The 24,109-nt window shown below is 44.0% G+C and overlaps 1 protein-coding gene across 1 annotated transcript in view; it reads left to right on the forward strand.

The window, feature by feature from the left end:
* dus4l (dihydrouridine synthase 4-like (S. cerevisiae)) overlaps positions 1–18,143 on the forward strand; it is a 101,998-nt gene extending 83,855 nt beyond the window's left edge. The window contains exons 13-14 of the mRNA XM_038812216.1: positions 5,112–5,212; positions 16,460–18,143. Coding sequence (XP_038668144.1) covers positions 5,112–5,212; positions 16,460–16,495 — 137 coding nt within the window. The 3' untranslated portion in view covers positions 16,496–18,143. The remainder of the gene's footprint in view (positions 1–5,111; positions 5,213–16,459) is intronic.
* Positions 18,144–24,109: the final 5,966 nt, after the last annotated feature.

Below are 24,109 nucleotides of genomic sequence, written 5' to 3' on the forward strand. Positions count from 1 at the left end.
CGCCACCATGCCGCCCCGTGAGAGAGTTTAGTTGACAGCTGTGCAAGCTGTACAAGAGAAAAATACATGTCCAGGTACAGTCCCTATAAAGGCTGCTAATTAATGCAAGCAGGAAGCAGTTTATTTTAGTATGAAAACTGGCCCTAAAGTTAGATAACTGGTCAGAATCCTTAGTGATTTTTCAACCTGCTAAATGCCTTGTTGGTGTATATTTATTATTTAAAAGAGGGACTGATGTAAGGTTGTTTTGAGTATGGTTTGCTGTATCCATTATTTAGTACATTCACTTCTGTTTGTAAAATAGAGCAGCTTATCAATGGACATTTGGTCTTGCCTAAGCTGAAGTATTGATCAGTCTGCCTTTCAGAAAATTGGAGGATTGTGATATCCAGTTCACCTAGCAATGGGGATCTTGCTGTAATACACCCTCCTCATTGGTTGCACTCTTGTACAGCTAGATATAAGGTAGTGAAACCAGATTCTTGTTTGTGAGGATAGCAATTCACATGAACATGCTGACTCTTAATCAAAAGGAATAACAAATATAGATCTTGGAATTTGAAGGACTATTATAAAAATATATAACTTGCTCTGTTGCATTTTGTTTATCTAACATTAATTTAACCTGACATGGGATTCAGGCAGTTTTCTTTGATTAATCTAGCTTCCCAAGTGGCACAGAAACCAATTGCAGTGCCTACTACCATCCCAGGCTTGGGAGACCAAACCCGAGATCTTCCTTATTTGTATTGCTTAACTTGAATAAATGCATTGAAAAAAGTATTTTGTTGCACTTCTGCAGGCTTTAATGGCTGGCCAATTGTTCAGCTGCCAATTCCTTGAAAAACTGAAAATATTTTATTCTAACTTTTACTTTTCATTGGCCAATAGCAGTAGGAGATCAATTAATATCTTGAGTTAAATACATTTTTCTTTGAAGTTTGAACTGCCTTGTCTTAAACTGCCCTGGCAAAGTTTCAAATGCAGACCTTTGTTTTGGAGTAGGGAATGCTATAAATAAAATGCGCAATTATCTTGGTTTAAATAAAACCTCAAATTATACTGATTAAAACAATAATTATGTGGAATAAAAAGACTGGTTTATGATTTTGGGGAAAAAAAGATTTTTGGACAAAGTAAAGTTTTGAATTGGCCACAGGCATTTGTTTAGGGATCAACAATTCAAGTAACATGTAGTTATTGCTTGTTTGAATGTGTGAGCAAAATTTTTGAGCTACGTATGATCTTGTTTGTGTTGCATGAGTTACAATGATTTTCTTGAGATAACAGCATTTTATCCTTCAGAAGGTCAAATATCAGTTATTTTCATTCTCGTTAGTAACGAGTATGTATGAATGTATGTCCAATATAACTCTTTTTTGGAACTGGGATCTGACTCAAATGTTAACTCATCTACAGATGCTGCCAGACCTGTTGGGTTTTTACAACGTTTTCTGTTTTTGATTAAGATTTCCAGCATCCGCAGTATTTTGCTTTATTTCAAGTATGTACCCTGTTTGAAAGTTATTACTGCTGTTTCCACCACCTTTTCAGATACTATATTGCATACCAGCAGTCACTGCATTTAAAAAATCAATTCCCTTTGATTACTGATCAGTGAATATAGTTTATTTTTATTTACTCCCTAAAATTTTGAACACTTGTTAAATGTCCCTGTAACCTTCTCTCTTCTAAGAACAATCCCATCTTATGTAGTCTCTGCACCACTGAAATCATTCGGCCTATCGGGTCTGCACCGACCCTTTGAAAGAGAACCTAAACCTCAACCCACTTCCTGCAATATCCCCATAACCCCATCTAACCTACAGGTCAATTTTAACATGGCCAATCCACCTAACCTGCACATCTTTGAACTGTGGGAGGAAACAGCAGCACCCGGAGGAAGCCCACGCAGACACGGGGAGAATGTGCAAATTCCACAGACAGTCACCCAAGGCTGGAATTGAATCCGGGGCCTTGGCGCTGTGAGGCAGCAGTGATAACCACTGTGCCACCGTGCCGCCCTCGTCCCTGATAACATTCTATTAAATCTCATCTGAATCTTCACGAAGGCCTTGACATTCTTCCTAAATTATGGCGCGAAGAATCGGACATCATGCTTCAATTGAGGCATAAGCACTGACCTAAAGGTTTAGCATAACTTTGACGCCTTTGTACTGTCTGCCTCTATTTATAAAATACAGGATCTCTATGCTTTTTGAACAACCTTGACAACTTGTCACCTTAAAATTTTTGAGAAATGTCATTTGTCAGCTTTTTTGTGGAAGCACAGGAAATAGAAGGGAGGGAGGAACTCACCAGAAAAGTGGTATTGAGTAAATTGTTGGAGTTTCGGGCTGACAAAAAATGGACCCTGATGGATTTCATCCAAAGGTCTGTAAAAGAAGTGGCTAGTGAGGTAGTTAATGAACTGGTTTTTGGAGCCGATTTAGCTCATTGGGCTAGATCAGTGTTTTTCAAACATTTTTTCCCCGACCCATTTCTACCAACCCGCCATCCTTCGCAACCCATGCCGGCCGACATTCGCAACCCACCATTTTCTCTTACCTTTAATGCGAGAGGTGAGCCTGGGCTTATATTCTACAGTCTAGAGTAGCAAAGAATGAGAAATGACCTAATTGAAACAAGCATTATTCTCTCAGGACTCTACAGAGCAGATGCAGAATGTAAGTTTTCCTCAGATGGGTGGTTTACGGCCTGGGGATATCATCTACAAATTGCAATTGGACGATTCTAGACATAGACGAGGAGGAATTACTTAACTCAAAGTAAGGTGAATCTTTTAATCTCTAAAATTCACTATCAAACTGAGTTCTGCAGGCGCAGCCATTGAGCATATTAAAGACAGATGCAGGAAGGCTGAATTGAATTTTTAAAAAATCTTCTCCTGGGTCAGCGTGCTGATGTCAGGAGGAGGAAGTGTTTCTGGGCTCTGGGCATGCGCACTGATGAGCAGGCACACATGCGCCCGCATTTTTAAAACCACCCACAGCCGGCATTTTTTAAAGCCGGCTGCTGCAGCCGTTACGCCTGAATTCACGCGATTGAAAACGCCGCGATGAATGGCTCCGCGACAATCCCAACATTGCCCGCGACCCCCACTTTGAAAATGCCTGAGTTAGACATTGTGATGCAGACTAGGGCCAGCAGCGCGGGTTCAATTCCCGCACCGGCTGAGGTTATTCATTAAGGCCCTGCCTTCTCAACCTTGCTCCTTGCTGAGGTTGGTGATCCTCGGGTTAAACCACCATCAGTCAGGGCCCCCCCTCCCCCCTCCCCAAAGGGGAAAGCAGCTTATGGTGATCTGGGACTATGGCGACTTTACCTTACCTTGCATTGGTTTTAATTTTCCAAAAACCCTAAATTCGGGGAAGGTCTCATTTGATTGGAACATTAGATTAGATTAGAAAATGTAATTCCATTATTCAGAATGGGAAGGAGACAGAAAGTGGGAAACTACAGGCCAGTTAGCTTAACATCTATCATTGGGAAAATATTAGCTATTATTAAAGAAGCAATAGCAGAGCACTTGGATAAATTAAGTTGAAGGTAATCAGGCAGAGTCAACATAGTTTTGTGAAAGGGAAATTATGTTTTACCAATTTATTGGAGTTCTTTTGAGGAAGTAACGTGCTTTGCATAAAGGGGAACCAACAGATGTACTGTACTTGGATTTCGAGAAAACATTTCAGTCACATCAAAGGTTATTGTGGAAAATAAAAGCTCATGGTAACAGGGTATGGATAGAAAGAAGATTGGCTGTCTAACAGGAAGCAAAGTAGGCATAAATGGGTGTTCATCAGGTTAGCAAAATGTAACTACTGTTCTGCCATATGGATCAATGCTGGGACCTCAACTGTTTACAATTTATATAAATGACTTGGATGGAGGAACCAAAGGTATGATTGCCAAATTTGCTGATGACCCAAAGATAGGTTAAAAAAGTAAGTTGTGAAGAGGTTGTGACGCAGGTTCTTTTGAGGAAGCAACATGGGCTGTGGATAAAGAGGGCAAAGATCTGGCAAACGGAGTATGTGAAATTGTCCATTTTGGGAGGAATGGTGAGAAATTTCTTTGAGCTGCAGAGGATCTGGGTATCTTATTGCATGACTCACAATCGGCTAAGTATGTAGGTGCAGCAAGTAATTAGGAAAGCTGATGGAATGTTATCGTTTATTATGAGGGGAATTTAATAAAAAAGGTAGGAAGATTGTGCTTCGATTATACAGCCCTAGTGAGACCACATCTGGAGTACCGTGTACAATATTGGTAACCTTATTTGAGAAAGGAGGGGAATGCGTTGAAAGCAGTTGGGGAAGGTGTACCAGACTATTACCTGGAATTGGCAAGCTGTCTTATGAGGAAAGGTTGAACAGGCTAGGTTTGTACCTGCTGTAGTTTAATAGAGTAAGAGGTTACTTGATTGAAACATATAAGATCATGAGGGGTCTTGACAGGATAGATGTGGAGAGGATGTTTCCTCTTGTGGGAGAATCTAGAATTCAGGGTCACTGTTTAAAAATAAGGGGTTTCTCTTTTAAAACGGAGTTGGGAGAATTGTTTTCTGAGGGTCATGAGTCTTTGGAACTCCCTTCCCAAAAAGGTGGTGGAAGCAGAGTCTTTGGATATTTTTACAGCGAAGGTGGACAGATTCTTAGTAAACAAGACTGATGAGGTTATCAGGGGAAAGCGGGAGGCAGATTTCAATTTATCAGATTAGCCATGATCTTGTTAAAAGCCGGAGCAGGCCTGAAGGACTGAATGGCCTACTCCTTGTTCGTATGTATCAGTGTGCAGTACGTCCAGGCTATTTAATCTATGTGCAAAACTAACTTGCAAGGGATAAATGTAAATTTCATCTATATGTAAACACTTCAACTCCTGCACTGTTAGGAGCTCCATAGAATGCAACATCAAGAGAAGAATTCTGGAGTTACATCATCTCTTACAATTAGTGCAACTTACTGAAAATGTCCTAAATAACATTAAACAACAGTGCAGTTTGTATAATTTCATTTAGAAATCAGATGGCAATTTTCATTCAACATTTTAATTATTCTATTTTTTCTGTATCCTTTTGTGTGGCAAAGCTCTTGAGAAATCAAAGATTGAAATGGCTACAATCAAAAAACAAAGCGATGGACTGGCTAGGGAATATGATCGTCTTCTGCAGGAGCATGACAAGATACAGGTAAGAAAATGTGTCCACTTAAGTTACTGCAGTAATTCAGTGAAATCATAAAGTCATTCTAACTTCCCAACATAAAATCTTGATGAAACATTTGTTACTATTCTGATTAACTTCTCACTTTATTTTAAGTTCTCTGTCTTATATCCTAATCCCACCTACAGGTGGTGGTGGGTGACAGTACTTGTCAGCCTTTGAATTCAGAGCTGTTTCCTCAACTAGACAGCCTGGCAACAAGCAGAAAAGAATAAGGGTAACAACGGAGGAATATATTTTACAGTGAACAGCAGTCAAGGATTGGTCAACAGGCTCTAGCCAATAATTAGGTTTGTTTTCTGACAGCAATAGTAAAGAGTGGGAGCAGAAGCAGAGCAGCAACAGTAGACCACGTTTTCTGCCATGGGCCAAGGCCAACATTGCTTTGTCTCTGGTAGCATGAATGACACTCGTGTGGCTTCTTTGGCCCTAAGACAGAAGTATACTAAATTGAGATTAAAACAGGAAATCTGAGAAACAAACGGCATGCAGCAAAGCAGAGCAATTTAAATTTAGCATATTTTACCTGTTCTTTTAAATCTTGTGCCATACTGAAAATCTCACAATTTTGTTTCAGGGATACTTTGAAGACATGGCTAATACAGACCTGTTTTTTAAAAGAATTATATATTTTTATTAGAGTTTTCCATTTTTACAAACTATACAAGACACCACAAAAAAACTGGTATGCTACAGCATGATCAATGTCCGGAGGAACTCAATGCAGTTGGCTCAGTAAACCCGGCGCTTCCACATGTACAAAAAGTAGACAGGACAAGTAATAGGGCAGGAGGGGAAACGGATAAAGCCAAGAAAACATGGCAAAGTGGTACACACCCTCACATCTAGTATAGTAGAGGTGGTACTGCAGAACCTGCAGAAAATCTTGTGGGAATAAGTCAAATACTACTGAGCCTGAGATTTTGAGAAAGGGGCCCTACGCTTTTTGGAATTAATTTGATTTGGATTTGAATATATAGGTTAGAAAATCCATTGGGATGCAATCCATATTTTATGCCAATTCTGAACAGAAGGAGGCTCATAGCTAATCCAGGAACCACGAAAATTCTTCCTGCTGCAAATGTTTGGATATTGTGCAGCCTTTTCTCATTGGCGTCAATTATGTTTTTGACTGGGAGCCCCAGAGCCAAGAACAAACAATCAAACTCTTAAGGCCATATGAAATATTGACTCTAATTCTTTAAGTATGCCCAGCCATTGGGCGGCACATAGCACAGTGGTTAGCACTGCAGCCTACGGCGCTGAGGATCCGTGTTCAAATCCCAGCCCTGGTCACTGTCTGTATGGAGTTTGCACATTCTTCCCGCGTCTGCATGGGTCTCACCTCCACAATTGTAAATGTGCAGATTAGGTGGATTGGCCACGCTAAATTGCCCCTTAATTGGAAACAAATTAATTGGTTACTCTTTTAAAAAAATGTAAATAAAAAAAAAATGTTTTATATGCCCAACCAGTAGGATTTAATTTGACACGGGACCAGACACGATGTGTATAGCCTCCTCTCACTATTTTGCATTTTGGCACAGTGAAGATATAGTGGGGTCTATCCTGTGTCTTAAGCTTGATGTAACATCCAGAAGGTGCATTATTTTATGTTGGGTCTCCTTCGTTCTATTACAGAGATTCTATTGGCATTTTCCTAGATAGTGCCCCAGGTCTCCTCGTCAATGTTCACTGCAAGATCTTTTTCCCAAGACCACAGAGTCTCTAGCACATTCACACTGGATCTAGAACATCATGTGTCATGAAACTTGCTAATTAATTGCTTTGATTCCATAGATAATAGGATTCGTTCCACTGGGGAGAAACAAGCATTATATTGCAGAGATGTCTTGTTAAGAATAAAATTTCTAAGTTGTAGATATCTGAAAAAGGAGTTTTGCTCAAAAGATAACAAAGAAGTACCCCTAAATATGTCCACTAGCCTAATAAATCCCATAGCCTTCCAAATATCAAAACCATGTTGTGGAAGACCTGGTGGGAAATCTGGGTTGCTTTGAATTTGAGAATAAAGGTGCCTGATACAGCAGCCTAACCAAGTCGATGAAGCCCCATCCAAACCCAAACCGCCCCAGCACCTCCCACAGATAGGTCCATTCCACCCGATTTAAAGGCCTTCACTGCGTCCATTGCAACCACTACCTCTACATCCCTACCCTCTGGGGGCATCATGATCACATTCAACAGTCTTCTAATGTTGGCCGCCAACTGCCTGCCCTTAACAAATCCTATCTGGTCCTCCCCAATCACATCCAGAATACAGTCTTCGATCCTAGAGGACAAGATTTTGGCCAACAGTTTGGCGCCAACATTTAATAAGGAGATCGGTCTGCAGGACCCGCATAGCTAACCGGTAGCATTGTGGTTAGCACAATTGCTTCACAGCTCCAGGGTCCCAAGTTCGATTCCCGGCTTGGATCACTGTCTGTGTGGAGTCTGCACGTTTTCCCCGTGTGTGTGCGTGGGTTTCCTCCGGATGCTCCGGTTTCCTCCCACAGCTCAAAGATGTGCAGGCTAGGTGGACTGGCCATGCTAAATTGCCTTTAGTGTCCAAAATTGCCCTTAGTGTTGAGTGGGGTACTGGGTTATGGGGATAGGTTGGAGGTGTGGGCTTGGGTAGGGTGCTCTTTCCAAGAGCTGTGCAGACTCGATGGGCCGAATGGCCTCCTTCTGCACTGTACATTTTATGATCTATGAATGCAGCTGATAAGCTCCAGGTCCTTCTCCCACTTCAAGATCAGTGAGACTGTGGCCTGTGACATCGTCGGGGGAAGCACCCCTCGTTCCCGTGCCTCATTAAATATCCCCATCAGCAGTGACCCTAGCATCCCAGAGAGCTTTTTAAAAAAGACTCCACTAGGTACCTGTCCGGTCCCGGGGCTTTACTCGACTACATACCCTTCAGCCCTTCTGCTATTTCTTCAATCCCAATTGGTGCCCCCAGCCCTTCTAACAGCCCTTCCTCCACCTTCGGGAACCTCAACCCACCCCCCCGAGAATTATCCTTTTTGGCCCAGCTGGGGGTTCCGACTCATATAGCCTGCTATAAAACTCCTCCAACGCCCTGTTAACCCCTGCTGAATCTTCAACCAATTTCCCATCTCTGTCCTTCACTTACCCAATCTCCCTGGCTGCCTGCCTTTTTCTGAGCTGCTGCGCAAGCATTCTGCTGGCCTTCTCTCCATAGTCATATATCGCCACCCCTCGCCTTCCTCAGCTGCTCCACCGCCTTCCCTGTGGTTAGCAAGCCAAACTCCGACTGTAGCCTCCATTGTTCCCTTAAATGCCCTGCCTCTGGGGTCTCCGCATATCTCCTGTCGACCTGAAGTATTTCCCCTATCAGTCGATCCGTCTCTGCTCTACCTTCTCCCTGTGGGCCCATATCAAAATCAGCTCCCCTCTGACCACCGCCTTCAGCGCCTCCCAGACCATTGCTGCCGAGACTGCAGTATTAACTTCCAGAAATTTCTGGATGCATTTCCTCACCCACCCACCCACCTCCTCATCCGCTAACAGTCCGACATCCAATCTCCAATGCGGGCGCTGGCCACACTCCTTGATCACCTGTACGCCTGCCCAGTGCGGGCCATGATCCAATTTCATCCTTATAAAGTCCACATCATCCCAGTTTGGCACATACACATGCCGCGCCATGCGTACCAGCAGGCCCGCCCCCAGACAGCCTCCATCCCTGACCTTCCACTTGCCCCCTAGCAACAGTCCCTCCCCCGTCAGCAGAGCAATTCCCCCCCATAAAAGCAGCATAAAAATAGGCCCCTTCAAAAGCATAACATCTGCTCACCCCCCACTGCACTTCTGTGAGCCAGCTAGCTTGGTAGCCCCCGCCCATGGCGCCAAACATTTCCCCACCTATTGTTTCTCCGCCCCTCCCCCACTCGGACACACATATTCCAGAGAAAACATTCCCAGCCCAGTAGTTAATCAAAAGAGAAAAAGCAGAGAAAAACCCCACATCGAAAATTTACACCTCCATCCCCCACCAGTACAAATGCAAACTTTAACTTACAAAACTACACGGCAGTTCCAGCATCGATACAGAAGGCATTACAAATATAGTGCAAAAATATTTTTAACGTTAAATCTACAGCAAAGTTCAAACACCTTAGTCCCCTGCCAGCCTTTTCCTTCTGGCAAAGTCCATCGCTTCCTCGGGTGACTCAAAATAGAAGTGTTGCTCCTTATAGGTGATCCAAAGACGGGCCGGATGTAGCAGTCCAAACTTCACCTTCTTCTTGAAAAAGATCGACTTTACTTGGTTGAATCCCGCTCTTCTCCTAGCTACGTCCGCGCTCAGGTTTTGGTAGATTTGCAGGATGCTGTTCTCCCACTTACAGCTCCGTGTCTGCCTGGCCCACCGTAGAATACGCTCCTTATCCGGGTATCTGTGCAATCTCACCACCATTGCCCTCCGGGGGGGGGGGGGGGGGGGGGGGTCACCTACACGCGGCTTCTGCTGGTCCCTCAGCATCTCCACCTCCATTGCTGTTTGGTGTTCCTCATGCTCAGTCAGTGCCTTCTCCACTTTCTCGATTGGCCGATCTTGAGCATCCAATCTCTGTCTATTCCCTAATCGGGTCCAAGCATTCCTATTTCTGCTTGGCGAAGCGCTCTTGGATAAACTTCATCAACTGCTCCGTCGACCGCTGGGTCGTCGAGCCAGGACTCCGGTCGTCCGCCATGCTTTTTCCGGCTGCAGCTTCAACCCAGGCCTTCTCTCTTCGCCTATTTCTTCCTTTGCGACCACTCCTGGTCCGCCTATCCATGCACTGGTGTGGGACTCCTCCTTATAGTCACGTCCACTATCAATTTTCCAAGTAAAATTCGAGAGAAAATCGGGGAAAAGGTCCAACGGTCCGACCCGAGTGGGAGCTACCAAATGTGCGACCTACTCCTTCATGGCCGCCACCGGAAGTCGCAATGCCAGTGTTTTAGACAACACTTTCAAGTCTACATTCCTAGATCATAGAATTTACAGTGCAGAAGGAGGCCATTTGGTCTATCGGGTCTGCACTGGCCCTTGGAAAAGAGCACCCCACTTAAGGCCACACCTCCACCCTATCCCAGCAGCACCACCTAAACTTTTTGGACACTAAGGACAATTTATCATGGCCAATCCACCTAACCGCATATCTTTGGACTGTGGGAGGAAACCAGAGCACCCGGAGGAAACCCATGCAGACACACGGAGAGCATGCAGACTCCGCACAGGCATTGACCAAAGCCGGGAATCAAACCTAGGACCCTGGAGCTGTGATCAACTGTGCTAACCACTGTGCTACATTCAAGCATGAAATCGACCACGCTGCTCCGAGTTCTTGCCTTTTTTATGAATTTAGAGTACCTATTTTTTCCAATTAAGGGATAATTTAGTGTGGTCAATCCACCTCCCCTGCACATCTTTTTGGGTTGTGGGGGTAAAACCTACGCAGACACGAGGAGAATGTGCAAACTCCATACGGACAGTGACCCAGAGTCGGGATTGAACCTGGGACCTCGGCGCCATGAGGGAGCAGTGCTAACCACTGCGCCACCATGCTGTCAAACCTGCCATTAAAATTAAGGAGATATTCGCTTCTCGAAGCCACTAGCTAGCGTACTTGCTTTGAATAAATGATTGTACATCAGAGGATCTATTAGCAAGTCTTTAAATTCCTTATAATATTCACTCCCAAAACCATCTGACCCGGAATTTTGGCAGACTGAAGATACCTCGAGGCAATTACCACCTACCCTTAGTACTACCTTACCACCCTTAGTAATCGGACCATTTAGGTTGACATTTGAAGTACCCCGTCTCACCTGATATATATAAATAGAAGCTTTCAAATTTCCTCTTAATATCCTCCGTCTTAATCATCCTATTGCTATTGGAATCTAGCACAGAGGAATTAGCCCTAGTGTCCAACTTCTTCGTAAGGAAAGCCAAATACCTACTCGGTTTGTTTCCAGATTCATATAGGTTTTATTTAGCAAATTCTATTCTCCTCTTAGCGCGTTGAGTCAGCAAAGAGTCCATGGATGTTTGGACTGCATTAACTTCTTTCAACAATGAATGGCTAGGATTCCTACCATACTCCCTCTCCGATTCGGCCAATTTTACTTCAAGCTGGCGCTGTTGTACCAGCATTTTATGCTTTTTGCTGGCCAAATGTAAATGACTAAGCCCTTTGCAATGGCTTTACAGGTTTCCCACAGGATTGAAGGGCTTACATCAGAGAGAAATGACTGAATAGAAGAAATCAAATTTGGTCTTAAAGTACGACATAAAGTTATGAGATGTATTAAATATCCAAGATCAAGACTGGGGCATGATCTGAGACGATCTATAGAGCAGGCGACCAATTAATGTAACATTGTTTTGGGCATGAAAAGATAAATTAATTCTAGTAGTACATTGTTGGGAGTGGAGAAGAAGGTGAATTCTTCATCTTTCGGATGCATTGTTCTCCAATCATCCAAGTACCCCATAATCCTCACATACAGCTGTAAATGCCTTTCCCTGTTGATTGGGAGTATTTCTAGTTATTGGAAGTTTGTCCATGAAAGGATTAAGATATCAGTTGACATCCCCACCTATGAAGAAATTTGCTGATGTTAATTTGGCAAAATCCTAAAGACTTTCACAACAAAATCAAGAGTATAGTTTAGAGGGCTCTAGACATTCATTATCGAAATACTTTCCCGATGAAGCATCCCCTTAACAATTAAATAACCCCCCACCGTGTCTTTCACAAAGTTCGCCCGTCTAAAAGGTACATTCTTATGAACTAAAATCCCCCCACCCCGGGACTACAAATTAGGCAAAAATCACCTGCCCCACTCTATCCCACTTCAATCTCTGGTGCTTCTTGTCATCTAAATGAGTTTTCTGCAACAAAACAAAACCCATGTGTCTCTGATGTATTGCGACTGAGAAATCCTGAAAAAACAACTTTGCTCCCTCATAGAGCAAGGCCCCATTACATGTAGTTGCCTCTAACACTCATTGGCAACCCTTGAAGTTATGAAAATGGGTAATTGCAGGCTTGTCCCTCAACCTGAGTCAAGATATGATGTGCCCTTTCTAATTTAATGTGCGCAGATTTTGTTTCTAAATTAGGAAGGTGAGCTCTCCAAGAATTTAACTTGGAGTTTACCCTCAACCCCTTCTAGCAAACTGACAATCCGGGCATTCTTCCTTCGGCCTCAGTTTTCCAGATCATCACAGAATTCTGACACACCACGCAACTGCTTTACCAAGGAATGTAAGCGGGCCTCAGCTGAGAAAGTTGCATTTTTGACAGTGCAAATCTTCCTGTTTCATCAAGTCTTTTACCAGTATTCTACAGTTCTATAGTATGAGCACTGGTATTTTGTGCTTACAGACCAAGTTTCTAGTCAATGACCCTAATAATATTAGCAGTCATCAGTTGTAATGCCTTTGAGAGTGCTGGATCAAGAGCCTGTTCGCTCACTAAGTTGCCTTGTTGAGGAGTTGGCTCTACCCCATTCACTTCTTACTTGTGGAGTACGGTTGCTGGATATGAAGGCAGGCTGCATCCAGGGAAATATTAAAGATACGGACTAGCTGGGGATGTGGTGTCAGAGCCAGGGAAGATAAATGAGGCATTTACAGAGTACTACCAGGGATTTTATGATGCAGACCTGGGAGGAGAGGAGGGGGACATGGGGCAGTTTCTGGACAAGCTGGAATTTCCCCAGGTGGAGGAAGCAAAGAGACAGGCGTGTGAGGAGCCCCTGGGCTGAGGGAGATGCGGGATAGTATCGGGGTATGAAGTCCGGGAAGGCCCCTGGGCCAGATGGGTACGCAGCGGAATTTTATACGGAATTTGCGACGGGCCTGGCACCACCTGTTGGGGGCGTTTAATGAAGCCCTGGAGAAGGGGGAGTTGCCGCAGACGATGACGCAAGCAGTAATCACACTAATCCTGAAAAGGGGGAAGGACCCTGTGGAATGTGGGTCGTGTAGGCCCCTATCACTATTGAACATGGATGTGAAAGTATTGGCTAAGTTGTTGGCGGGGAGGATGGAGGAGTCTGTCCCCGGGGTGGTGGCAGAAGATCAAACAGGCTTCATGAAGGGCAGCCAGCTCGCAGGTAATGTAAGACAGCTGTTGAATGTGGTGATGAATCCGTCAAGAGCGCTGGTACCGGAGGTGGTGGTATCCATGGATGCGGAGAAGGCATTTGATATGGTGGAGTGGCGGTACTTGTTCGAGGTTTGGGTTTTGGCCACAATTTGTGGCATGGATATGGTTGCTGTGTGTGGCACCAAGGGTGAGGATCAATGATATGAGCTCACGAAGCTTTGATTTACAAAGGGGTGGGAGGCAGGGGTGCCCGCTGTCACCGCTGCTGTTTGCGCTGGCTATAGAGCCATTGGCGATGGCTCTCAGTTGGTCGGCAGATTGGCGGGGGGTTATGAGGGGACAGAGGGAGCATCGGATGCCGCTCTATGCCGATGACTTCTTGCTGTATGTTTCGGATCCGTTAAAGAGTTTGGGAAGAATTATGGGCCTGCTGGGGAGGTTTGGAGGGTTCTCGGGGTACGAGCTGAATGTAGGGAAAAGCGAGGTATTCCCAGTGAATGAGCTGGCACAGCGGGCTACTTTAGGGGAGATGCCATTTACAGTAGCGAGGGATAGGTTTAGGTATTTGGGGATTCAGGTAGCGAGGGAATGGACAGGGCTTCATAAGTGGAACTTAGCAAAGCTGGTGGAGGAGGCATGGGAGGATCTTGAGAGGTGGGATACACTGCACTTAACGCTGGCGGGGAGGGTCCAAGTGGTTAAAATGAATATTCTGCCGAGGTTCTTGTCTATCTTTCAAGCTCTCCCGATCTTGATACCAAAGGCCTTTTTTTGGAAAGCGGACACGATCATTTCTGACTTTGTATGGGCACGGAAGATGCCGAGGGTGGGGAGGACCCTGCTACAGAGGCAGAGGCACCAGGGAGAGTTGGCGTTGCCGAACTTGCTTCATTATTATTGGGTGGCGAATGTGGACAAGGTGCAGCGGTGGTGGGAAGGAGAAGGGGTAGAGTGGGTTAGGGTGGAGGAGGAATCTTGTAAGGGGTCTAGTTGAGGACTATGGTGTCAGCTGCGTTGCCAATGGCTCCGAGTCGGTATTCAAGGAGCCCAGTGGTGCAGTCCACAGTGAAGATATGGAATCAGTTGAGGAGGCATTTTAGGGTGGAAGGGATGTCGGTGCTAACGACGCTGTGCGAGAATCATGGGTTTCAGCCGGGGGAAGTGGATAGTGCATACAGGAGGTGAAGGGAGGTGGGGCTGGTCAAGGTGAGGGATCTGTATTTGGAGGAAGGTTTTGCCAGTCTGGAGGAGCTAAGGGAGAGGTTTAGAGCTGCCGAGGGTGAGAGATTTCAGGCATCTGCAGGAATTGGGGATATTTACAAGTGGCTGGGGGAGCAGGGAGGCGAGCAGGTGGCGAAGATCAAAGAGAAATAGGAAGCGGAGTTGGGAGGGGAGATCAATTGGGGAGTATGGAATGAGGCACTGTGTAGGGTAAACGGGACTTCCTCTTCTGCAAGGGTGAGCTTGATACAGTTTCTTTGGTGCACAGGGTGCATATGACTTGGGCATGAATGAGTGAGTTCTTTCAGGGGGTAGCAGATGAGTGTGAGAGGTCTGGGCGGTGGCCAGCGAATCACGCGCAGATGTTTTGGGGTTGCGAAAGATTGGGAAGATTCTGGACAGGTTGTGTTCACGGCCTTAGCCAGGATAGAGGAGGAGGAAGTTGACTCGGTCCCTTTGGTGGCGATCTTTGGGGTTTCAGAGAAGCTCATGGAGAGGAGAAAGGCCGATGTCTTGGCCTTCGCCTCTCTGATTGCACGGCGGCGAATTCTGCTGGAGTGGCGGTCGACATCACCACGGGGGTTAGCGGCTTGGTTGGGTTACCTATACGACTCCTTGCGATTAGAGAAGATAAAGTATGAGTTACGGGGTTCTTCAGGGGGGTTTGAGGAAAGATGGGGATGCTTGTGACCGTGTTTGAGGGGCTGTTCATAGCGGGGGGGAGTTTTCCAGGGACATAATATGGAGTTCTCACTCCAGAATCAGTTACGCATGAGTTGTGTGAATGCGATAAATGAAAGGAAAGATCAACAAAATGCAGTTATATGGGCATAAACCTTCAGTCAAACACATATTTGTATTTAAACCAATTAACCATGACTGCTTTCTGTTGTAAATCCAGTCTACCCAGTCTACTACCTTATTCCTTTCAGTATTCTGACTGACATTTACTGCAGTCCCCCACCATCGGTAGTCTTCAGTCACCATTTCTGCTTCCTGAACTTTCAGTGTAGATTGACAGTGAAGGTTTTGCTTTGTATATTTTATGGGCTGGATTCTCCGCCCCACCACACCACTTTTCAGCCTCCACCCGCCGGCGGGATTCTCCGTTACCCCGGCCAGTCAATGGGGTTTCCCATTGTGGGGCAGCTCCACGCAGTCAGGAAACCCCCGGGTGCCGGCAAAACGGCGAATCCCGCCGGCAGAGAATCCCGCCTTATATTCTTCCCCAGTTATGGTTTAACAGATTATCTGGCAATTCTACATGTAAAATGCTGCTAGTTCATCTACTCCCAGACACCTGCAGATAACCAACTTCTACGAATAGTGATAGTGGTCTGTAGTAGGCGACTGTTGGTTCCACACTTTTGATTATGGTGCTTTCCCACAACTACATGGCTGATAATACTTGTGTAGGTTATCACATTGGAGGAGGAGGAAGAAAGAGGCCGAGTGTGAACTTACATCCAGACACGCTTGATAGTATTGTTTCATACCTGATAACAAGAAGTCTTACAACACCAGGTTAAAGTCCAACAGGTTTGTTTCGAATCACTAGCTTTTGGAGCACAACTCCTTACTCACCTGAGGAAGGAACAGTGCTCCGAAAGCTAGTGATTCGAAACAAACCTGTTGGACTTTAACCTGGTGTTGTAAGACTTCTTACTGTGCTCATCCCAGTCCAACGCCGGCATCTCCACATCCTAATAACAAGTCAGTTCATACATTACAGACCTGGTAAAGCAATTAATTAGCTGTTTGTCGCAATAAATATAATGAACACTAAAATTGAAAAACAAGCTTTCTAAGTATTTATTGCTGTTAACTGGCTAAATTAAAAACTGTTATTGTATCCTTTCAGGGCCTTGTTGACACACGTGATAAGAAGAAAGAGTAAGGTTTTTCCTTGTGCCTTATGGATATCATCTGCAGCAACAGAACATTTGTTTTCTTAACAGCATTTTGAAGCTAAAAGTGAAGTGAGTCACTGTTCATAAGAAATTAAGTTGATAGCTGTTTTCAAATACATGAAATTTCAGTTTGTCATGTTTCAATCAATTTACATGTCATATGAGAATCTAAATGACAAGTAGATTGGAACATGGCTCTTTCTGCTTTGATATCTGCCAAGAAACTCAATCGATGAACCGCAAATGAGTGTGCATTCACATGGCTGATTTCCATGTAGCACTTTGTACAGCTTTTGTCCCAAGTTTTGAGCTTCCTCATCAGCTATTTGGCATGCAAATCTTCTTTAATAATGCTCTATAATCTGCTCAATCCAACTCTTCATGTAAGAGGTTTTGATCAACAAAGTGCACCTGCCAGTATGCTGATTCTCTCCACACTGTTTGGATCCACATCTTGCTTTGAAACTTGACTGTCATTAAAGAAAGATACGGGTACTTTTTGCCCCTTCACACAGTGGTTCCATGGAACTATATCAAAGCAATATTCAGCATCCACTAGAACCCCTGAGTACCACTGTGAATCACTTAGTTGGGATACACGTATCTTCCATTTTCCAATCAATACCTTGCAAATGCTACCGGAATAGTGCAAAGTATTAATTCTCCACAAATATCTTAACATATCCTTGTCCGTGTTTTGTCGAATATCTTTAAGAACATTGTTATGTAAAGCAATAGGGCAAACGGTAATGTGCCATAAATCTTTTTCAGAAATTCCATTTACAAGTAAATTTTCAGTATCCCCCCAGAATAGAAAGAGGTCTTTGGCTGATGATGGAAATTGTCAGATAAATGAGGTCCAATACAGATTGCATGTATGGTACCTGAAAACTCCGAGCATACATGAAGACATGTACAATAAGAGTAGTTTAAAGTGAAAACAATTTTTTTTGGACTGAGTAGTTGTTTAATGTTAGTCAGGATGACATGGTTGTTTAATGATCTGTGTGATGAAACAGCTTCCTGCGCTCGACTTTAACCTGAGAATTCTGGTAGATAATCCAGATATGGACATGGAATTACAGATAAAACAAGCACAACTGTATAGTGGAAATTGTTTTGGAGTTCAGTCTTTTGCAATGTTAGTGATTTATAATAATGTGATAATTGTTTTACTTTTTCCGTTATCTATGTATTGGACTTTAAAATATTTACAAATCACATCAATTAATTTCACTTTCATCGGACTTGTTCTAAGAATTCAAAACTTCTCTGGAATTTTTATTTAGTACATTCATTTTGGGCTCCCTGCTGACTGTAAATGCAAGCTAAATGAAGAGACTGCACTGAAAAGTTCTTTACCACCTCATAGTTATTCTGATTCTATTCTCTTTCTTTTGCTTCCTTAAATTGATGTCCCCGCATTTTCCAATCACAGACTACAACATAATGGGTGAAAAGAAACTACTGCTTTTTTTGAAATGTAAAACTATTAAAATTTGAAGTATTTTCATGATCACTGAGGTATACAAATATCCAGTAATAGTGTCTGCATGTAAATCTACTTTTTTTTTTACAAACTTCAATGTTTTGGTCAAGGATCTTATGCTTGTACAATAAAAGTTTAAAATCAAACTTTTAATGGTGTCTTATTGTGAACAATTGCAAGGTTCATGAGTGCTGGTGAGTGTTACGCACATTTTTCACTTTCGTCATTCTCTGTCTTTCCCCTCCCTCCTTCCTATTTTTATTATTTGTACCTCAGGATAATTTCACTGGTGTGAACCCATGCTTACAACAGTCACTAGGAATTGGGGTGATGGAAGTTTCAACTAAGATTTCTACCTTCTCATACATGAGGTGGATGAACAAACTCAAACAACATATTCATGAGAAAGGAGGAAACATTGGAAGGAATAAACAGTGTGAATGATTGATTGGGTAAAAATACGCAGAACTCCTGCATCTGTTGCGACGTTTCTCCGCATTTTTAGATCTACAAAATGCTGCATCTCGCATTATTTTAATTCCTTTCTGGAATATATGTTCACTGTCACCATAAGTTCCTACTAGTATTGCCCTGTGCCCCCACCCATGTTTTGTATGAGCCACAAACCTATGGCTGTGATGGCAAGCTTAGACAACTTTTTAACGACTGGTAATGCTGTCTTTACCTAGACAATCATAAGGAAATGTTTGTCCTTATAAGAGTAGAGGGGATATGTAGGCTTACAAAGTAGAAAGATATGCAGCATTACACGGCAACTTTTAGGCAGCTTTTAAGGTCATGAATCCCAGAGTAACAGGAAGGTACAGTGTACAAACATTTTTTTAAAAGCAACAAATATAGAGTCAGAAAGAGGAAAATGGTAATAAGGCAAAAAAAAAATTAGATAAATTTGGAGTACCCAATTATTTTTTTCCAATTAAGGGCCAATTTAGCGTGTTCAATCCACCTACCCTGCACATCTTTGGGTTGTGGGGACGAAACCCATGCAAACACAGGGAGAATGTGCAAACTCCACACGGACAGTGACCCAGAGCCGGGCTCGAACCTGGGACCTCAGCGACGTGAGACTGCAGTGCTACCACTGCGCCATCGTGCCCGTAATAAGGCAAAATTAATGTGTTTTTGCTTAAATGCACATGGTGAGGGTAGCACGGCGCAGAGATAGAATTGCTGCCTCATGGCACCAAGATCCCAGGTTCGATCCTGGCTCTGGGTCACCGTCCGTGTGGAGTTTGCACATTCTCCCCGTGTTTGCATGGGTTTCGCCCCCACAACCCAAAGATGTGCAGGGTAGGTAGATTGACCACGCTAAATTGGCCCTTAATTGGAAAAATTAATTGGGTACTATAAAATTTTTTTAATGCATTCAACACAAAATAAATGAATTAATAACAGAATTATAGAATTTACAGTGCAGAAGGAGGCCATTCGGCCCATCGAGTCTGCACCAGCTCTTAGAAAGAGCACCCTACCCAAGGTGGCTACAATAATAATATATTGTCACAAGTAGGTTACTGTGAAAAGCCCCTAGTCGCCACATTCCGGCGCATGTTTGGGTAAGCTGGTACAGGAGTTGAACCCGCGCTGCTGGCCTTGTTCTGCATTACAAACCAGCTGTCTAGCCCACTGAGCTAAACCTGCTCAATATGGCACAAATTAGGTTAGGGGCTTTTCACAGTAATGCCATACCTGTGACAATAAAAGATTATTATTATTATGAATGGGTATGTTCTTGTAGCCATTTGTCATGTGAGAGTACCTTTAAGAAATGTACCTTTAAGAAATGGGTGTTTATCAGTGATGTCAGTGGGTGGAGTGGGGCTGTCTGTCAGCTTTTTACTTTTGTTTTAGGCTGTTTGCTGCAGGGTGTGTTTTAGCTTCATTTTCAGAGCTGGATAGCTGCAGTCACAGCCAGAAGGGGTATTTGTCTCTCTAATCTAAAAACTAAATCGATCCTTTGGTGATTTAAAACTAATAACTGCTCTCAGTAGTGACTTTAACCTGATGTGCTTCTGTTAAAGGTTTTGGTTGAAGTCTTATGGATGTTAAAAGGAAAGCTGAAAAGGATTACTTAGTGTTGTATTCTTTGGGGGTTGTATTTGAATTAATGGTTGCTAAGATGTTCACTGTATGTTTTAAAAAGGTTAACTTCAGTTCATAGAATAAACATGTTTTGCTTTAAAAAATACTTTTCCATTTCTGCTGTACCACACCTATAGAGTGGGCAGTGTGCTCCTACACATCTGTGAATAGTTGTGGGTCAGGTGAACTCCATGATACACTTTGGGGTTCTCTAAACCCCTTCCCATAACACATTTCAGAAATGCAGTTACACGGAGATCAAAACTGGGGACTAAATATTCAGGGGTATGTTCATAACAGGCAGGAAGGAAATGGTGGTTGGGTAGCTTTGTTGGTATGAGATGGAATAAGTACAATAGCAGTAAATGATCTTGGATCGGAAGGTGTAAAATCCATATGGGCGGGAGGTAAGAAATAACAAGAGGAAGAAGACACTGCCCCCAAACAGTGGCTATACTGTAGGATGGAGAATAAATCAGAAGTTAATTAAGGCATGTAAAAGAGGCAGTACTATAATCATGGGAGACTTTAATCTTCATGTCGATTGGGAAAATCAAATTGGCACAGGTAGCAAAGAGGAAGAATTCATAGTGTATTTGGGACAGTTTCCGAGAACAATATGTTGTGGATTTGGTGATGTGGCAGGTTTAATAAACAATCTCATAGTAAAAGATCCCTTCAGAAGCAATGACCATAACATGGTAAAATTTAGCATTCAATTTGAGAGTGAGAAACTTAGAGCAGAAGCAACTGTTAACTGTGCTGTAACAGTAAGAAGTCTTACAACACCAGGTTAAAGTCCAACAGGTTTGCTTCGAATCATCAGCTTTCAGAGCACAGCTCCTTCCTCAGGTGAATGAAGAGGTGGGTTCCAGAAACATATGTATAGACAAAGTCAATGATGCAAGACTTTGCAGGCAATTAAGTCTTTACAAGTCCAGACGGAGCAACTAGAGAGGGATAATCACAGGTTAAAGAGGTGTGAATTGTCTCAAGCCAGGACAGTTGGTATGATTTCGCAAGCCCAGGCCAGATGGTGGGGGTGAATGTAATGTGACATGAATCCAAGGTCCCGGTTGAGGCCATACTCATGTGTGTGGAACTTCGCTATAAGTTTCTGCTCGGCGATTCTGCGTTGTCGCGCGTCCTGAAGGCCGCCTTGGAGAACGCTTACCCGAAGATCAGAGGCTGAATGTTCCCCGACTGGAAGGGAACATTCCTGCCAGGCGATTGTCGCGCGATGTCCATTCATCTGTTGTCGCAGCATCTGCATGGTGTCACCAATGTACCACACAACGGGACATCCTTTCCTGCAGTGTATGAGGTAGACGATGTTGGCCAAGTTGCACGAGTATGTACCGCGCACCTGGTGGGTGGTGTTCTCACATGTAATGGTGGTACCCATGTTGATGATCTGGCACGTCTTGCAGAGATTGCCATGCAGGGTTATGTGGTGTCGTGGTCACTGTTCTGAAGGCTGGGTAGTTTGCTGCAAACAATGGTCTGCTTGAGGTTCCGCGGTTGAAGGCAAGTAGTGGGGGTGACCCTGGGAAGATCATATGATCGTATGCAAAGGGCTTGTCCATAGGAGGTGGCTTCTTTCATGTGTTTAGGGTGGAAGCTGGAGAAGTGGAGCATTGTGAGGTTATCCGTGGGCTTGCGATAAAGCAAAGTGCTGAGGTGACCGTCCTTGATGGAGATGAGTGTGTCCAAGAATGCAACCGATTCTGGAGAGTAATTCATGGTGAGTCTGATGGTGGGCTGGAACGTATTGATGTTATCGTGTAGTCGTTTCAGTTATTCTTCGCCGTGTGTCCAAAGGAAAAAAATGTAATTGATGTATCTGGTGTATAACGTTGGTTGAAGGTCCTGTGCGGTGAGGAGGTATTATTCAAATTTGTGCATGAAGATGTTGGCTATTGAGGTGTGAATTTGGTCCTCATGGCTGTTCCATGTGTCTGGATGAAGAACTTGTTGTTGAAGGTGAAGATGTTGTGACCCAGAATGAAGCGGATGAGTTGCAGAATTGCGTCTGGAAATTGGCAATTGTCGGTATTGAGTACTGAGGCTGTTGCAGCAATGGCGTCGTAATCGGTATTGAGGTGCGAATTTGGTCCCCATGGCTGTCCCATGTGTCTGGATGAAGAAGATGTTGTCGAAGGTGAAGACATGATCCAGAATGAAGCGGATGAGTTGCAGAATTACGTCTGGAGATTGGCAGTTGTCGGTATTGAGTACTGAGGCTGTTGCAGCAAAGCCGTAGTCATAGGTATCATGGGCGTTCTCCAAGGCGGCCTTCAGGATGCACGACAACGCAGAATTGCCGAGCAGAAACTTGTAGCCAAGATCCGCACACATGAGTACGGCCTCAACCGGGACCTTGGATTTATGTCTCATTGCATTCACCCTGCGAAATCCTACCAACTGTCCTGGCTTGAGACAGTTCACACCTCTTTGATTAACCTGTGATTATCCCTCTCTCCAGTTGCTCCATCTGAACCTGTAAAGACTTAATTACCTGCAAAGACCCGCATTCAATGTATCGTCTTGCATCATTGACTTTATATATTTTGGAACCCACCTCAGAGCTGTGCTCCGAAAGCTAGTGCTTCAAAACAAACCTGTTGGAGTTTAACCTGGTGTTGTAAGACTTCTTAGTGTGCTCACCTCAGTCCAACGCCGCCATCTCCACATCACACTTAAATAAGGGTAATTTATAAAAGAATGAGGGCAGAGTTGGCTGAGTGGACTGGGAAAGGAGTTTATCAGAAAAGACAGTTGATCAGCAATGACAGACGTTTTATGAAAATAGTTAATGACTCACAACAAAGCTACATACCAGTGAGAAAGAAGAAAGCTGGGAAGGGGATGAATTAACCAAGGAAGTGAAGGATGGTATTAAACTGACAGAAAGAAAACATACATGGCGGGATTCTCTGTTCCCGCAGCCGGCCAATGGGGTTTCCCATTGTGACCACGTCACGCTGTCGGGAAACCCCCGAGCGTGGGTGCGCTGGGACCAGAGGATCCCACCAACGGAAAATTCAGTTGACAATATGGCAAAGATTAGTGGTCAGCCAGAGGATTGGGAAGTTTTAAAAACCAACAAAAGATGACCAATAAAAATAAAGAGAGAAAAGATTTGAGGGTAAACTCGCAAGTAATATAAAAACGGACAGCAAGAGTTTCTTTAAAAAAATAAAAAGGGAAAGAGGCCAAAGTGAATATAGGTCCCTTAGAGAATGAGACTGAGGAAATAATGGGGAACCAGGAAATGGCAGAGGAGTTAAACTGCCTCAGTCTTCATGGTGGAAGACACTAGAACATGGAACATACAGTGCAGAAGGAGGCCATTCAGCCCATTGAGTCTGCACCGACCCACTTAATCCCTCACTTCCACCCTAACCGAATAATCCTTCCTAACCTTTTTGGTCACTAAGGACAATTTATCATGGCCAATCCACCTAACCTCCACGTCTTTGGACTGTGGGAGGAAACCGGAGCATCGGGAGGAAACACACGCAGACAAGTGGAGAACATGCAGACTCCGCACAGACAGTGACCCAATGGGGAATAGAACCTGGGACCCTGGCGCAGTGAAGCCACGGTGCTATCCACTTGTGCTACTGTGCTGCCCGGAATAACATTCCAAAAATAAATAATCAAGGAGGAAGGAAGTAAATACAATAGCAATTAATTGGGGGAGAGTAGTAGGGAAACTAACAGGGCTAAAGGCCGTTAAGTTCCCTGGACCTGATGGGTTGCATCCCAGAATAGGAAAGAACTACAGAGAATAATAATGATAATCTTTTTAGTGTCACTTACATTAACACTGCAAAGACGTTACTGTGGAAATCCCCTAGTCGCCACACTGGGAGAATTCAGAATGTCCAATTCACCTAACAAGCACGTCTTTCGGGACTTGTGGGAGGAAACCGGAGCACCCGGAGGAAACCCTTGCAGACACGGGGAGAACGTGCAGACTCCGCACAGACAATTACCCAAGCCG

This window comes from Scyliorhinus canicula, chromosome 11 (assembly GCF_902713615.1).
Source record: "Scyliorhinus canicula chromosome 11, sScyCan1.1, whole genome shotgun sequence".
Lineage (NCBI taxonomy): Eukaryota > Metazoa > Chordata > Chondrichthyes > Carcharhiniformes > Scyliorhinidae > Scyliorhinus > Scyliorhinus canicula.